This window comes from Mus musculus, chromosome X, assembly GCF_000001635.26.
Source record: "Mus musculus strain C57BL/6J chromosome X, GRCm38.p6 C57BL/6J".
Lineage (NCBI taxonomy): Eukaryota > Metazoa > Chordata > Mammalia > Rodentia > Muridae > Mus > Mus musculus.
This window is the reverse complement of record NC_000086.7, coordinates 42,093,499-42,111,368: the sequence shown is the minus strand read 5'-3', so window position 1 is coordinate 42,111,368 and position 17,870 is coordinate 42,093,499. Positions and strand designations below refer to the sequence as shown.

Below are 17,870 nucleotides of genomic sequence, written 5' to 3'. Positions count from 1 at the left end.
TTTCAAATTAACGGCTCACATTTTGTCGTAGTAGTGTTGGCTCTGTAGAAATGCGGATCCGGTCTGCACAGTCCCATCCGGTTGCTGTCATCTACCAGCACGTACAGCTCAGCTTTCAAATCTTTAACCTTCATTGCTTGATTAAAGGGTAGTTTTTTAAAATCTTATGTATGGGTGTGTGCAGTATTCTTGTACAGGCACACATATGTGATCTAGTGTGCACGTGGAAGTCAGAGTTAAATAGGCAGGGGTCATTTCTACTCTGCCTTGTGGGTTCTGAGACTCAAACTTGTCATTGGGCTTGTTGGTACCTTTTCCCTGCTGAACTATCATGCTAGCCTTTGATCAGAGTAGTTTAAGGTCAGTGAGCATTGGGGATCATCCTGGTGTCACTGAAAAGCTCACATGGATACTCTAAGGAGGAAGGCATGCTCTGAAAGGGAGCTGGAAATAGTGGTTCATACCTAGACTCAGCCAAGTTTAAATCCAGCTGGAGCTAGAGATTAAGGCCCTATTTTAAATATATTGTGGATGTGTTGTGAAAAGGCTTGTTTGTTTTTTGATAATGGCAATGATTTTGACAGTGATTATACTGTCAAAGATTAACCAGGCCTGACACAGATAGCCTGAAATCAGTTTTTCTTTTTGAAAACAGGGTCTCGTGTATCCTCAGTTGGCCTTGAACTTGTGTCTTTCCCTTCTACATGCTGCATTTACAGGCATGTGCCATCATCCCTGGCTGGAATATAATTCATTTAAGGACCTGTATTGTGGATTATTAGAAGGGACAGAGCAACAGTCACTTGAAACTGCTCCTTGTAAATTTCTGTCCAGGGGAGCCTATATCATACCAGACTGCTCACATATTTTGAAACTCTGGCCAGTATGTACCCTAACTCACAAAAATCCCTTTGCTGCCTGCCTCAATGGGGCAGTGCTTCATAGACTCCTTATTCCTCCCCTGCTGGCACTTTGTTTTTACAAAGTGGCTGTACGATCTTTGAACACAGACAGGCTACTCTGAGAGGAGAGTGGTGTCAACTATTCATTTTCCCCCTGGTGTTGGCGGTTAAATCTAGGTTCTCATGTATGTCACTGTTGTCAGCAGCAGGTACTCTGCCACTGAACCACACTTTTAGCCCAAATTTAATGTATCTTTAAAAAGATTCATTCCCTTTTTATTTCATTTCATTTTTTGAACAGGGTGGCAGCAGGTTTCTCTATGTAACCCTGGCTATCTTAGAATTCAGAGATCTGCCTGCCTCTGCCTCCTGAGTACTGGGATTAAAGTCATGGACATACCACCTGGCTGATATGTGCAGTGTATCACAGAATGGGGTATGTGCCTGTGTGTGGTCCAGGAGGTAAGGGTACCTGGTGGCACACGCCTTTAATCCCAGCACTCCGAAGGCAGAGGCAGGCGGATTTCTGAGATAGAGGACAGCCAGGGCTATACAGAGAAACCCTGTCCCCTGTCTCGGAAAACCAATAATAATAATAATAATAAAATGAATAAAAATAAAAAATTAAGTCTTGGATTTGATTCTCAATGCTTCATATACCGGGTAGTCACAGCACTAAGGAAGTAGAGGAGAGAGGATCAGAAGAAATCCAAGGCCGCCCTTATCCATACGGAATTTAAGGCCAGTAGCCTGGGTTGATACATGAGATCCTCTCAACAAAACAAATCAAATACAAAGAAGATAACATTTTAAAGAATAGTGCTTTATTGAATAAGTCTTATTCACAGAAAAATAAGCTTTAATCTACAACAAATGACAGATTATAGAGCAGAAAGCAATTCCATAAAGGAGTTTCCATAAACGAGTCATAAAATTATATTCACAAATATAGTACAACACATGACAAAAGAATTGGTCTTTTTTTTTTTCAGGTAAAGTATAACAAAAATGCCAAAACAGAAATTACACGAAAGCCATTATTACATCAAAATGCAAATTTGTTGGTAAGTATAGACAGTGATAAAATATACTTACAGAGTAATCTTAAATGCTCATTAATAATACATAAGCACATAGTAAATGCCAAACAGCTGTACTCACATCTGCAAATTTCAGCCTCCAAAAGAGAACTTTACCACTCAAGCATTACTGTCATATTGTTTAATTTGAAAGTATCAGCAACCGTCTTACTGTAGAAACTACAAAGCACCACTTACTGTGCCCTGATAAGAGTGTAATAGAATGAAGAGTTGACAAACACCTGAGACTTCCAGTAAGGAATCTATCACTAATCAGCTATATAGCTTCGGGCCAATCACCTTTCCTTTAAGTTGCCTCAACAATAAAATGAAGGTGGTGGTGGTAGTGTGAATAAGTGACTTTCTAAGGTCATTTCTAGCTCTGATAGTCAGTGATTTTATTATATAAGGAAGAAATCTACATTGCACTAAATGTTTCAGAGCCAAACTAAAATATTAAGATGGTAATAAGTTGACTGTTTCTATTGGAAAAAATTCGACTGAATTTAGTAAGAATACTTTCTCTAATTTTTGAAAAGGTAATTTAAATATTTTTAAAGGGTTGAACTATTTATTACAATTTATAGCTTTGTTACAAGAAGCATCCAGAGAAACAAATAATAGTGAGTAAAAGTTAACATAAAGAGTTTCATTTAAGCTTTAAAGATTACTTTTATTTTATGTGTACTTGTGTATGACTGTGTATGTATACACACATGCATGCACCCCTGAAGGCCAAAAGAGGGCACCAGAGCTACATGTGTCTTTGTCCATGTGGGTGCTGGGAACTGAACCTAAGTCCTCTGAAAAAGCAGCAAGTACTCTTAACTGAGTAATAGTTCTGGGCCTCTTTTAAGCTTTAGTCTAAGATCTTCCATCAAGACAAAGCCATGGAGGATTCTAAGTTGTAGGATGAGAGTTAACACTTAAGAGTATATAAGATGTTCTTGTGTTAACACTCTTGGTCTTCTCTCTTTTGTGTATGTGTCTGGGTGTAAGTGGTTACCTGCCATGTTACATGTGTGGAGGCAGCAGATAACTTGTGGATGTTGGTGGGCTCTCACCTTCCCACTTTGTTTACCATGGTGCCTCTTCATTAATACATAAGCCATTAACTGACCATGAGCTTTGGGGCATTCTCCTAGCTACTTCCTGTTTCATGTAGGCATTCTGGGATTACAGGTGCTTGGGCTAGTGCGCTCAGCTTTTTGTTTGTTTTGTTTTCTTTTATGAATAAGACAGGGTTCCCTGTCCTGGAACTCACTCTGTAGATCAGGCTGGCTTCAAACCCAGATATGTCTACCCCTGCCTCCCAAATGCTGGGATTAAAGGAGTGCACTAACCATGACCTGGCTGCTTTTATGCCCGTTCTGGGGATCTGAATTCAGGTTGTCAAGCCTATTTTTGACTAGTTCTTTCCTTCACTGATGGCTACCTTTTTAAAAAGAGAAGATGTGACTAAAATGTGAAGTATTTCTCTACCCACTTTCTTGCTTCTCTCATAGCAGTGACAGACAGGCTACTCCATCTCTCCTCTTCCTTTATCCAGTATCTGGGGACTCAGAAGTCCAGGAAGACTTAGGTCTAATGGGAACAATGCATGCAGCTAAGGTTGCAGTGGCACTTTCCATTCAGAGAGCTCAAAATATAAATCTTACTAAAATAAAAAACAGAGCAACACACTGTGACTAACAAGACAACAAACTGTCCTACCCCAGCGAATCACATTGTAGTCACTCCACTCACCTCACCTCTACCCCTAACTACAGGAAGAGGCAAAAGTCTAGGAGGAAAGACAATACTTTAATAAATGCTAAACACTCACACACATCTTGATCAACACAGTAAATAACAAATGAAAGTAACTATTACAAAATAACTTCAAAATTCACATGACTAATATGTAGTAAAACGGGTGGTTACTTCAAAATTCTAGAATGAACTTTATACAGCAAAAGACCATCAGCACGCAGACACTGAACTCTCTCAGGGGTGGTGATTCAGAGCCGGTTATTCTGTGACCTTCCGAGTGACCATTTTTTACACAACCATACTGGAAAGGATCCAGTACCTTTTTTTTTTTAGTGTGATTTCAGACCAGCTCTGCTAAGTCTCCAATAATTTGATTAGAGTTGGAGTGCTGTGATTTTAAGAACCCGAAGCAACAGCATTTTCTAAACAATTCCTAAAATAAACTTGTTAGCCACATCAGCTCCATGAATTCAATTTCGCAACTCATGAAGACAAGAAAAGAGGTCTTGCTTAACTCTCAGCACACAGGTTTTAAAAGAGTTTTAATGAACTGAGGCTCTGAGAACAAGAAAAGTGTTATTTGAAAACATTCAGTCCTTGAGTCCTAGGCTAAGGACTAGATTAAACAAACTACCTATATGACTTGTACCTGAAGTGCCTTGGAAACAATTTTTAAAACTATTCCCTGGCAGAATGCTTGAAATATAAATTGAAATTGAAATCTTAGTCAACTTAGATCAAATGTAACCTAATGATCATATAACTAAATCTAAGCAGAAGGCAGTATACAGAACTAAGGATTTTCATGAAGAAGACAGAGAGAGAGAGAGAGAGAGAGACAGTCAGTTACTTAATTCTGTTGGTTTCTATTTAAATTTGCAATTAAAATAACATCACTTACCATAGTAGTCAACAGAGGTTAGGAGAACCTAACAATACTCTTTCTCTTAGAAAATACAACAAAAAGTCTAAATTGTAACAGTTTCACTCTCAAACTGTTCTCTGTAGTAAAATAGACCAGTCTTTACAAGAGGTCTCTCATGATAATTACTTAAGGTAAATCCCGTGTTCTATGAAGCACTTTAGCTTTTGATTGTATTCATATTGACTTATACAAGTTGTTAAAAATATTCAAACAACCACTCTTCTCAGTATGTTACAATTTCCAAGGTTTTAAGGATCTTCAGAAAATATTTTTAAAGTATCCACTACCATTACTAGTCATGAAAACAAACAAACATAAAACAATCAAAGACTGAACATTTTGTACTATATACATCTTAACCATCCTAACATCGAAACCTACATGAAACTTGTAGGACACAGAATGACACTGAGAAAGAATCTCAACACGGAGAGCCAACACTAAAACTACAAGCCATATACACCAGGCGTCTACATTTACCTACGTAAGCGGACAGATGGTTACAATACTGGGTTAACAAAGATCTTTTAGTAAAGTGACTTAGGCAGGCTTCAACTAGCAAGGATTAAGGGTGAATCCTTACTAATTAATTGGAAGATCTGAGACATATTTTATATTTCATTTTACAAAATCAGAAATAGTTATTTTGAAACAAGATAAAAAGACATGATCTACCTGTCAGAAAACTACCACTCAGAAATATTTTTCATCCACAAAGCAGGTAAAATAAAAACATTTAAAGTTCACATTGGCACCAGAAAAGTTAACTGGCCTGCCTTCCTGGATTAGAAAAACTAAAACTGAGCGATAAGTAGTTTTGCAGACGTTTGAACATGCCTAAGCCTTTAAATCAGCAACATATTTACTAAGAACTCTGATTATAAAAGTAATACATACTTATAAAACCTTTAAACAGAAAAAAATGAAAAAATAAAGTGAAGGGCTCTATAAGCCCCTCTAAGACCCACCCCCCACCCCCTGAAGAAAAAATACATTTAAGAGTGTGATACTTATATTTTCAAACCTTTTTGTCCTGTACAGATACAAAATACACACAAGCTGATTTGGCTCCAACTAGATACAGTGTTTTGCCATTTGTATTTTACACTTAACTATATCTGTGTTGCCTTTCCATGTCAGTACATGCTGGTTAGATGGTAGTCTACCATTCAATATCTTTTAGGAGATGACGAAATCACTTAAAAATACTCATATAAGTACATTTATAACTCCAATAAATTCCAAGTAAATGGGCAGAATCCTAAAACACAGAAGTGAGCATCTAAAACAATCTTTATCCTCCCAGCAGCGTGGGGCAGTTCTTTCCGTGTTTACAATAAGCCAATTAAAGTCATTGGGCAGATTCCATCACATCTCCATGCTTATACAGAACACTCCATTTGTTAAGCTTATGCAAAAGGCATGAAACATGCAGGTGATGAATTCACTTACATATAGAAATCAAGTCAGTGTACTACCAATATACATGTGAAAAGCTATAAAATGCTTCTCTGTCTAAGGTTTCAATCGAGTAAAACACTGGCTAAATGATACAGCTGATAACTCGAAAGATCCAGAAATTGAATGTTTAGACGGAAACAGTGCTGTTAGCATTGGTCTCCATTTGGAAACAGCAGATGCTAATGGAATGCAATGCAGATTACTTAAAGTTCGCTCCCATCACACATTCAATTAGAGCAAGAAGAACATAACATGTGGTGCCCCACTAAGACATAAAAATTTTTTGCTTGAACGTAATGACGGTGTAGCACATGGGACATTTGTCAACTGCTTCTGCACACTGTTTACAAGTGACCAGATGTCCACAAGGAACAAAAACGATAGCAATATTTCTATCCATACAGATTTTGCAAAGCTTCTCCTCTTGTAGGCGCCTTAGCTGCTCTTCAGTACTAATGTCTGTGTAAAAAGAAAAACAACATATACTAATTTTTGGTTTTGTTGTTTAAATTCGTTGAAACATTGAACCCCCTCCTGTGTCCCAGACACTCAAGTCCTGGGAGACACGAAAATGACTCAGACATAGCAGCAATTCTTAAGTAGCTTGTGTGCTAGTGGGAGAGGCTGTGAGATACAGCCAGAGAGGGTAAGAACAAAGTAGAACATACTATAATCAAGTTACATACAGAGTGCTCTGGGGCAAAATGAACAAGTTCTTCTGTCTGGGTGGCTAGGGAAGGCATCGTGATAAGCAGGACTGCAGTGGTGTGGCAACAAATGACCAGGCAGAAAAAGCAAAGATGAGGGAACTGTACAAACATGTTGAAAGGCATGGGTAATTCCAGGAAGGGGTCTATTTGAAGGCTGCTTCTACTGTGGGACAGGTAGGATTTAGTGCTTCGATGTGAGGGCTGAAGAGAGAAAGCGCAGGTAAAGTTAGTTGGGTTTGTCAGGGTTAAGGAGGCAGTGAGAACTATTGGAAATAGAGAAGAAGGTAAAGGCTTTACAGTTGCAAGTACATTTAAGATGTTGGCAGGCTATCCACACAAAAACATTTGGGTGTAATTAGAGGATACTGAAGTAGCTGCATAGCTGAACCTTTGCCAAAACAGATTTTGTGAAATGCTAACAAATATGCCACAAAACTATGATTTGTAGTCATATATGATAACAGCAACAATAATCAACAGTAATAGAACATAAATATTATATGCTGGGCATTATTCCAAATAAATTACATATTTTAACTATATTTGTAATCACTGTACACTAATGGTTTATAAATCTGGCTTCAAATGAGAATTGGAAGGTTTTTCCCCCTTTGGGATGTGTGTGTGTGTGTGTGTGTGTGGGGGGGGGTGGTTAGCATCCTGAAAATTCAGGATACTGTATACCATTCATTGTGCCACATACCTACCTCTTGTGGCATTTTCACAAACAAGTTTTCTTTCCTTCTAAAAAATAATTTATTACATGTATTTATATTTGTGTGAGCGCATACACTGTGGCACATGTGACAAAGTGAAGAGGTCAACTTTCAGGAGTTGGTTCTCTTTGTCCACCATACAGTTCCCAGGTTTCTAGTCCTCAAGTTAGATCTTCAGGCTTGGAAGCAAGCACCTTACCCACTGATCAACTGCACTAGCTCTGCTAGGTTTTTCTAACTTCTAGGACGAGTCACATGAAACTATTTCACTGGATGTATCCCATTATGGGAACACAATGCATTTCCCTATTAAACTTTGTATATATCCTTTTCAAAACAAAACAAAACAAATTCTGGGTCTTATTATTTAGCCGTGGCCTGTCTCTGCCTCCTGAATCCTGAGATTAAAGGTGTGTGCCCCATGGCTGCCATCACTCCTTTTCATGGCATTTATGTCCTGGAGGGAACATTATTTCCAAAACGTGTTTAGAAATCAAGTTTAATCTTGTTCTTCCTTAGCAAGCACTTATTGAACACTTACTTGAGCATTTGGTATAAAATAAATAGTACATACATACACTTTAGGCACCCAATATTCACAGAAAAATTGGGAACATAAGTAAACAGAAAATCACGATATGCTAAACAGTGACAATGATATTAAACGAAGGTGAAAAAAATGACTGAAGCATGCTGCAAGAGACAGAGCACAGCATATAAGCGCGTAAGTCAAAACTGGTAATTGAATATGAAGGAAACCAGACCAGATACAGAAGGTCGGCAAGAGTTGACCCTTAAAGATGTGACAAATCATGGAAGAACTGAGACTTGATTCTGAGGGTTCTGAGAGCTGCTGAGGAGTTTTGAATCAGAGAGAGAGAGGTACTGCCATATTTGAGCTCTCTGGGTATGAAAAGGACAAAAAGGATTGTTCTAGTCTCTTCTTAAGAAACAGCCTTCAGGGCTGGCGAGATGGCTCAGTGGGTAAGAGGTAACTGCTCTTCTGAAGGTCTTGAGTTCAAATCCCAGCAACCACATGGTGGCTCACAACCATCTGTAATGAGATCTGACACCATCTTCTGGTGTGTCTGAAGACAACTACAGTGTACTTATGTATAATAATTGACCAGAGCGAGCGGGGCCCACCTGAGTGAGCGGGGTTGACCAGAGCGAGCAGAGGTCTTAAAAATTCAGTTCCCAGCAACCACAAGAAGGCTCACAACCATCTGCACAGCTACAGTGTACTCACATAAATAAATCTTAAAAAAAAAGAAAAGAATCAGCCTTCAGGCTGGGTGTGGGGCTCACGCCTTTAACCCCAGCATTTGTGGGGTAGAAACAAGTGGATCACTTGAGTTTGAGATCCAGCCTGGTCTACATAGCAAATTCCAGGACAGCCAGGGCTATACAGAGCTGTCTCCAACCCCCACCCCACCCAGAGAAAGAAAAAAGGATAAAAGAAAAACTGTCTAGAAGTAGCTTATCTGCTGTAATTTTGGTTGTTCATTGAAATAAGAGAACCATAATACTAAGTTCAAAGAGTAAAAGTGTTTATTCTATGGGGATATTATAAAGGAAATGGATGGGCTACAAGGTGAATTTTCCTATAAAAACAAACAATGCATACCTTTCTGCAATGAAGTTTGACTTGACTCATCCTCCGTATTATCTTTCTGAGCACTCACAAGATCTGCAATCAGGACCTCAAGTGATAGATAGCTGCTCCCGGATGTTTGGATTTTTTCTTCCATTGTTTTCTTAATGTCCTTGAAGCTAAATCCCATTCGTATAGCTTCTTGCACCATAGGATTCTGGAAGATGGTATCATCTGAAATCAAAGTTGGGTGGAGAAAGAACATAGTAGAAGTATTTTCATTAACATAACTAAACAGTAAAATAGTTTAGGGATTTGAGACTATCATATTGATGATAAGTTCAACAGTAGAGTGTTTGCCTATTATATGTGTTGCTGTGCCTTTGATTTCCAAAGCTGAAAAGAAAAGTGCTCGTGCACACCTTTAATCCCAGCACTCAGGAGGCAGGGACAGGCAGATCTTTGAGTTCTAGGCCAGCCTAGTCTACAGAGAAAGTTCCAAGACATCCAGGAAACCCTATCTCGAGAAACCACAAAAAGAAGTATGCTAGAGAAAAATGATTTAACTTGGTTATTTATACCTGCTACCAAGTCCATTCCAAATAATATAACGTAGCTCTGCATTTCAAGCATATTTACAAATATTTGTAGTATCCTAGATGATGTTACAACATTAGGGAATAGGGACTCACCAGATACTCTAAATTAAAACATACTGCTTCAATTGAAAAAGGACATCTTAAAAGAAAAGAATAGACAAGAAAACAAAACAAAACAAAAAACTGAAAACCCACAAATGGAAACTCCAAAAGAACTAGTGTCTGCTCGGCAGTGGTGGTGCATGTCTTTAATCCTAGCACTTGTGAGTCAGAGGCAAGCGGATTTCTAAGTTCGAGGCCAGCCTGGTCTATAGAGTTGAGTTCCATGACAGCCAGGTCTATACAGAAAATACCCTTCTCAAAAAAAAAACAAAAAAAAAAACAAACACCAGTGCACAGGTGTTGTGGTGGACACCTTTAATTTTAACACTCTGGAGACAGAGACAGAGGCAGGAAGGTATCTGGGGGTTTGAGGCCAGCCTGCTCTTCAAAGCGAGTTCCAGGACAGTTGAAATATAGAGAAAAACTCCGTTCCACACCACCACCACCACCACCAAACCCCCATACATAATCACACTGAAAATTACATTTAGGGCTGGAGAGATGGCTTAGCTGTTAAGAGCACTGACTGCTCTTTCTAAGGTTCTGATAAATCCCAGCAACCACATGGTGGCTCACAACCATCCATAATGAGATCTGACGCCCTCTTCTGGTGTGTCTGAAGACAGCTATAGTGTACTTACATATAATAATAAATAAATCTTAAAAAAACCTAAATCTACAATATGCTATGGAATTTAGAAGACCCTGTTATAGTGCTTAGTTCTATTAACAATTTATAATAGTGCATGCATTTAATTGGGAGGCAATAGCAGGCATATCTCTGTGAGGTTGAGGCTAGCGTGTTGTATAAAACAACTTCCATGACAGCCAGGGGTACACAGAGAAATCCTGTCTCTAAAAACAAAATGAAACAAAACGAAATTATACCATGGCCATGGGTAGATCACATCACCTTTGTTTCTTCAGAGGAATGTAGGACTAACTGCAGTGGATGCAGCTCAGAGTACTTACTATTCACGGCTCAGTCACCAGCACCAAACAACAACAAACACCATCACAGTATCGGCTTTAGCTGCATGTGGGGGCACACACCCCAATCCCAGCACTTAGAAACTGAGGCAGAAAGAGACAGGTCCAGGCCAGTCTGGCCTACACAGTAGACAGACTACTGGGATAGCTCAGAGGTTAAGAACATTGGCTCTTCCAGAGGACCTGAGTTCAATTCCTGGCACTCACATGGAGGCTCACAACTACTTTTAACTTCAGCCCCATGGGATCTAACACCCTCTCCTGGCTTCTGGGGCAACCAGGCATGCATATGGCACACATATATGAAGGCTGACCACCCATACAGATTAAATAAATAAGTAAATAAAAATGTAAAAATCTAAACTTCTAATCTCTTTGTTGTTTTAATACATTTTCCTCCCTCCCTTCCTTTCTTAAAACCATGCCATGCAATCCAGACTGACCACAAGTTCAGAATTCTCCTGCTTTAACATTGTGAGTGCTAGGATTAGATTTCCACCACAGCACCTGGCTTTCTATTAATGTTCTCACTACAAAACTATCTGGAATAAAATTATAAGCACTTCATTAAATTCTTAAATTTATAGCAGCCTCATTAAACATACTATAATAAATTGGCCACAAAACTAAACAGATTTATTTTTAATAGGCATATTTACCGATTTTTTTAGTTAGCGATGGTGTTTTTTCAGCAGTTCTTCCCTAAAATAGAAATATGAATGGTAAGAATTCACTTTAGCAGAAAGCAATTATCTCAATTTGAAAAGTTAATAAACTTAAAACAAATTGGCTTTATTCTAATTTAAAAACCCTGACTATTCATAAGAGCATAACCTAACGGAATGGAAGGAAGGTAAGACTATCTATCTACTCATCACCCCTTTATAAACAAGAAGCTGAGGGCCAAAGAGATCCAACGATCCCCTGGAGAACAAACCAATACAAATGCAGCTAAAAGCTAAGGGTAGAACCGTCATGTCCACTCTAGACTCCCACTGCAGTCCAAAGTTCTTCTCAGTATACTAATGCTCTGACGGCCACTGTTCTGTGTCAATTCAGACACAGTTGTTCATCTTGATTGAACCCAGGGGCTTGTTTATGCTAGCCAGAAAAGGTAAAACCCACGTATATCTCTGTCCTTATTTTTGCAATCTGAAGTATTATCTGCTAAAAGGTTACTAAAGACACACACACACACACACACACACACACACACACACCATAGGAAGACTAACAGTCAATGAACTTGGACCATTGGAGTCTCCTAGAGACTGAATCACCAGCCAAAGAGCAAGCATGGGCTGGACCTACACATGCCCCCTGCACATATATAGTAGATGTACAGCTTGGTCTATGTGGGTCCCCCAACAACTGAAGTGGGGGGGGCTGTTCCTAAACCTATTGCCTGCCTGTGGATCCTGTTCCTCCAACTGAGCCTCCTTGTCTGGCCTCAGCAGGAGAGGATGTACCTAATGCTGCAGTGACTTGATATGGCAGGGTGGGATGGGGAGAGAATGAGGGAAGAAGTTGTGTAAGGGAGAAACTGGGAAATGGGGAGTGGATATTGGGATGTAAAGTGAATAAATAAATTAATGAAAACAAAAGAAAAACAAATAATATAGAATTTGAAAATATATTGCACAATAAGCTACTCACCAAAGATTCCTCAAGTGAATGGGTTAAATGAATATTATTTATATATTCTTGCCCCTTCTCATCCAATAGGTATTTGCACCTAAAAGATTAAAGAAAATTAAATTAAACTCTACTAGCTGATAAATTAGTGAAGTACTAGTAAAGGCAGTCTCCAGCATTCAATTCCATTAACTATCTTGGGGCCAGAGAGAAGGCACTTTCTGACAAGTTCAATCTCAGGAGCTCACAGAGGAGAACAAACCCCTCCAGGCTGTACAGACCGCCAACTGTGCATTATGCGATGTACATCCCCCACCCATGCAATGGACAAACAAGTAAAACCAACCTTTTCATTCTTGTCTTTTTTGTATGTTACTGGGGATTAAACTAAGAGCCATGAGCACACTAAGCAGGCACTCCATCACTTAACTATAACATCAGTTCCCATTAGAGGCCATTCTGAAGCTGGCCTCAAATTTGCTATGTAGCCAAACATGACCTTGGACTTCTAAACCTCCTGCCTACATATCCCAAATGCTAGGATTATAAGCAGGAATAACCATAAATCACCCCAGTCTTTTAAAAACAGCTTTTTATTTGTGATAGGGTCTTTCTAAGAAGTCCAAGGCTGGCCTTGAATGTGTAGCCTAGACAGGCCCTGAAATTCCCATTCTCCTATCTCAGCAGACTCCTAAGCAGCTGATGTTAAATGCCTCAGCTTCATTCACTGTTTCTGAGGAGCCACAAAGTACTGCTATACAACTCCTTATCCAGCTATAATTTCAAGACTATTACTCATGCTAATAATGTCAATTTGAGAACTTCCAATTTATAAGTAAGAGTTACTGAATTAGGAGCCAAGTATGGTGACATCTGACTATAATCTCAGCACTTGGGAGGCTGAGACAGGAAAACTGATATGAAAACCTGGCTACTCTGCTATAGTCTGTGCCAAAAAAGAAAATGAAAAAACAGTCAAAAAAGCTATTAGCCAGGCATGGTGGCAAAACCTGAATTATCCGCACTTAGAAGATTAACCAAGAACAGAAGTTTAGTGCCATCTTTGGCTACATAGTGAATTCTTGCCAACCTGAGGTACAAGAGATACTATCCCAAAAAAGACAAGACACCTCTATAATACTCGAGAGGCAGAAGCTGGAGGGCTGCCACGAGTTTGAAGGCCAGCCCCATCTACATAGGAATTTGCAGGCTAGTTAAGGCTACATAACAAGACCGTATCTCAAACAAACAAAACTAAAACCAGGCAAAAGAAGCTATTAAATCAGTACCCTAACACTGAGTTAGTACTATTTATTTATTTGGTTTTTCTGATATAGGGTTTCTCTGTATAGCCTTGGCTGTCCTGGAACTCCACAGACTAGGCTGGCCTCAAACTCAAAAGAGATCCACCTGCTTCTGCCTCCTGAGTGCTGGGATTAAAGCCATTTGTCACCAACACCACCAGGCCATACTGACAATTTTTTTTAAAGGTTCAAAATGGTTAATCTTTTAAAACCAGTACTGAAAACTTAAAAACCTTAGTTTTTATTTTCTCATTTATCTTGAATGTTGTTTTAAAAAGATTCTTTTCAAATGATTGTTCTAATGTTTGAAGTTGCATTATTTTATATATTAGAAGCTCACATAACTTATACACCTGAGTATTTTTGAGGCAAGATGACAAAGAGTCTGAGACAAGAGGGTTTCGAGATGGAGGCCAGCCTGGAAGGCATGGGCAATTTCAGGTCTACCTGAGCTAATATGAGACCTTGCCTCGAATTAAAAAACAAACAAACAATACTATACATTATGACCATTCTTCGGGACTTCTCATGGCACTATGGGCTCATGCCAATCTCCAAAGAGCCTACTTCTAAATAAAAAGTATGTATTTTTGTATACTAAATAAAAGAATATACATTTTAATAATTTGGTTTTAGAAATGGAATCATCTAAGTATCATATGACATATAAACAGTGAATGTTTTGGTTACCTAAAGTCTTAGGTGTTTTTTTTTTTTTTTTTTTTTTTTTTGCCTACAAAGTAGGTGACCCCATTTCTGTAAACTTGGTGTGAATTTCAAGCCATAGTGAAGGCAAAAATAGTTGAGGTGAAAACTAATTCAAATATTTCCACTGCACAATGTCCAACTTTTCTGTTACTGAATGAACAATTAAGGATCTTACTTACCCTGGGTACCACTTCGCATGCTGTTCCCAAGGGTCTTCACTTGGCTTCCAATCCGTGAGCCCTCCTCCACAGTGAAAGCACTTCACTTTATCGCCTTCACCTAACAAAACATGCAAGGAAAACTGTGCCTTTCTGTGCAAGTCTAAGTTTTCAGAAAATGCCCGTTTTAACATCTAAGTTACATAAAACCTCATGCTTTAAAAGACAACATTCACATTCCATCTAGATATGATCTTTGTCATTTGAAGGAAAATACATACTAAGTTCATCATCTCAATATAATGTGCTTAGTAGACTACAATGAAAATAAAATCACAGTATTTCTGTTAGAAACTATAATTGTTACATTCTTCCTAGTGTATGTCAGTTGGACCACCACTATTAAACTTTAGTTCATCAAACTGAAATCTGTTTAAGTTATATTCCAAATGTTAACAATAATACACTTCGGCATAAATTATTTACAAGCATAAATCTTTAAGGACAGAGCTCTCTGACATGAAACAGATCTTTATGATTACTAATGTTATGGGCTGGAGAGATGGCTCAGAGGTTAAGAGCACTAACTGCTTTTCCAGAGGTCCTGAGTTCAAGTCCCAGCAACCACATGGTGGCTCACAACCACCTGTAATTGGATCCAATGTTCTCTTCTGGTGTGTCTGAAGAGTGCAACAGTATACTCATATCCAGTAAATAAACAAATAAATAAATAAATCCAAAAAAAGATCACTATGTTATATAAGTGAAATAATTTATATTTGAATTTGGCATTATTTTCCTAAAATAAATGAGTCAGGCATGCAGATTAAAATAGTCCTAGAAGCCATAACACTGGCAGCTTTTCTTGGAACATGCATAGGCATTGTTTGAAAAGTACTCTGAAACAGTTCAGGCAGCTTCCAAAGATGTGGTGTACACTTTAAAGGCAGACGTTAATTTTTATTTGGTTGGCTTTTTGAGAGATGGCATCACGATGTAGCCCAAACTGCCCTCAAACTCATGCTCATTATTCTACCTCGGCTGCTAAGATTGCTGGAATTTCAGGTATGTGGCACCATGCTAAGCTTGATGTCGATTTACCAAGAATCAACCAAATTCTCTAAGGTTAACTATTTCTATGGAATTGTGGTGAAGCTTAGAGAAAATCCATGTAGTAAATATTTTGAGCATACAGAGTAGACATTTAATAAATGGCAGACGGTATTTATTACTAATAGATCCACTATCTGTCAGAAATTGATACTATCTTTTCTCTCAACTCTAACCTCCCCCAGCCAAGAATTACTTGAACACAGATCTGACTCATAAAAGTATAGCCTTTTAACATAAATTCAGTAGTTACATTAAAGATGTAACATGAATCCAGAGAATGAGCAAACTAAAGACTAAAAGAGCAGGAGCTCTGTGACATTTGGAAAGTAATTGTCTGGTGAAGTTTACCTAAAGCATAAAATCCAGCTCTTGCAAGCTGCTCCTTGTTAACTGAGGATGTCCATGTTCCAAAAGTAACGATCCGTGCTTCATATTCTGCCATGGCTGGATTTCTTGGAGAGTTTGTTGAATTTGGGAAATTCCTATCAGAACTCACACCAGATTCACTTCGAACATTAACGTTCCGGCCCAAAACAAAAAAGCAATTGGGAAAGTGTCTCCTGTGTTCTGACCAGGCACGATCACAGGGTTCCCAATTTTTCAGTTTTCCCCCACAACAAAAGCATTGCACTTGATCATCAGCCCCTGTGTAGTAGAGGCCAGCACTAGCTAACTCTCTGGGGGTTAAATGAGCATAGTCCGGCCAGTTCTGAAATGACTTCAATCTGGCTTCTTCACTACACATGGCAGGGTTCCTCGGGTATATGGTGTCTGAAATATCTACAACCTGTCCAGTTCTCAAGAGATAATCAGCATGAGTCTCAGGTGGCCTGTCAGGGGCAAAAGGATTTCTATTTCCCACACAGTTTTCAGATTTGTACTGGCCATTTTGGATACCAGGATTTGTAGACTGTGCAGCACCATTTTCAAAATAAAAACCATTGATAAATCTGCAATTTGGGGATATTCTCCTGTGTCTTCCAACAGCTGAGTCTCCATACTGCCATCTATCTATTGCCGCATGACAACTGAAACATTGCACGGTGTCTCCTTCACCGGTATAAAGAAACCCAGCTCGCGCCAATGTTGATGCTGAAACAGGACTACTACTTGGGAAGTTAGCAAATGTTTTTAATCTATTAAACTCTTCTACAAATTCTTCATCCTTATTGGTGTCTGCAAGTACAAAAGTTCTAGTTCCTTCAAAACTGTTAAAAGTCATCTTCTCTGGAAAATAGGACTTGTCCACCTTTTCTAGAAAGAGAACATTGCATTAGGAACTTCAAAACACAAAGCATAAGGACTATTTCTGATACTAAGCACTAATATATTATCCAGTGATGACATAAAAATAATGGCACAATAACTAAGACACATTTTAATTCTAAACAGTAGAGTCGTACATTACCAAACCACTTGAGTTTTAAAGTCTGCGCTTTTGTTTGTTCTCCTTTTTTAGTGTTTGGGCTTCACATAATGCCAAACACATGCTCTAACAGACCTACACCCCCAGCCTGTTTCTCTCTCACTTAAATAAGTACTAGGGATCCATCATAGGGCCTTTTGCATTTTAGGAAAGTGCTCTAGCAACGAGCCTCAACCTCAGTCCCATTTTGTCTTTTGATGGAAAATAGTATATAAACAAACAGAGCAGAATTACTGATCTTAAGTATTCATTTTATATAAATATGGAAACTATGACAGAAAAATTATAAATATTAAACATGTGAAGTCATTAATTAGGAAAAACATGAAAGCAGCATAAAATATGCAGATTATTAAAGACTATGCATAATTGTTATAATGAATCATTACATATTCAAGGCAAAGTTCAATTTTTACTATTTAAAAACAGATGAATGTTTAGAATGTTAATGCATCAATTTAAAAAATATTTTTACTTCCCTGCTTAGCAAAACAAAGGTGCTCTAGTAGATGCCATGCTCAAGAGTATATAGGAAGCACAAATGAAACTTGATGCATTAAGAAAAAGACACACACACAAAGTTAGGTGGGTGGATCTGGGAGAAGCTGGGAAGGTAGGTACTATGATCAAAATGCAATGTACAAAATTCTCAAAGGACTAAAAAAATTATTAAACAAAAAGGTAAGTATTCACAGT

General features: G+C 38.5%; 1 protein-coding gene across 16 annotated transcripts in view; it reads right to left on the bottom strand.

Annotated features, from left to right (window-relative positions):
• Positions 1–1,704: 1,704 nt before the first annotated feature.
• The window catches only part of Xiap (X-linked inhibitor of apoptosis), a 50,052-nt gene continuing 33,886 nt past the window's right edge, over positions 1,705–17,870 (bottom strand). For 12 of the 16 annotated variants that reach the window (XM_017318359.2, XM_017318362.2, XM_017318360.2 and 9 more), the window contains 6 exons: positions 16,097–17,002; positions 14,657–14,756; positions 12,487–12,565; positions 11,490–11,532; positions 9,173–9,373; positions 1,705–6,578 (listed from right to left, as the gene is read on the bottom strand). In XM_017318359.2, coding sequence (XP_017173848.1) covers positions 6,385–6,578; positions 9,173–9,373; positions 11,490–11,532; positions 12,487–12,565; positions 14,657–14,756; positions 16,097–16,970 — 1,491 coding nt within the window. In that variant the 5' untranslated portion in view covers positions 16,971–17,002 and the 3' untranslated portion in view covers positions 1,705–6,384. The remainder of the gene's footprint in view (positions 6,579–9,172; positions 9,374–11,489; positions 11,533–12,486; positions 12,566–14,656; positions 14,757–16,096; positions 17,003–17,870) is intronic. The other 4 variants (XM_011250976.3, XM_030251200.1, XM_006541427.2 and 1 more) reach the window with 2 other exon arrangements.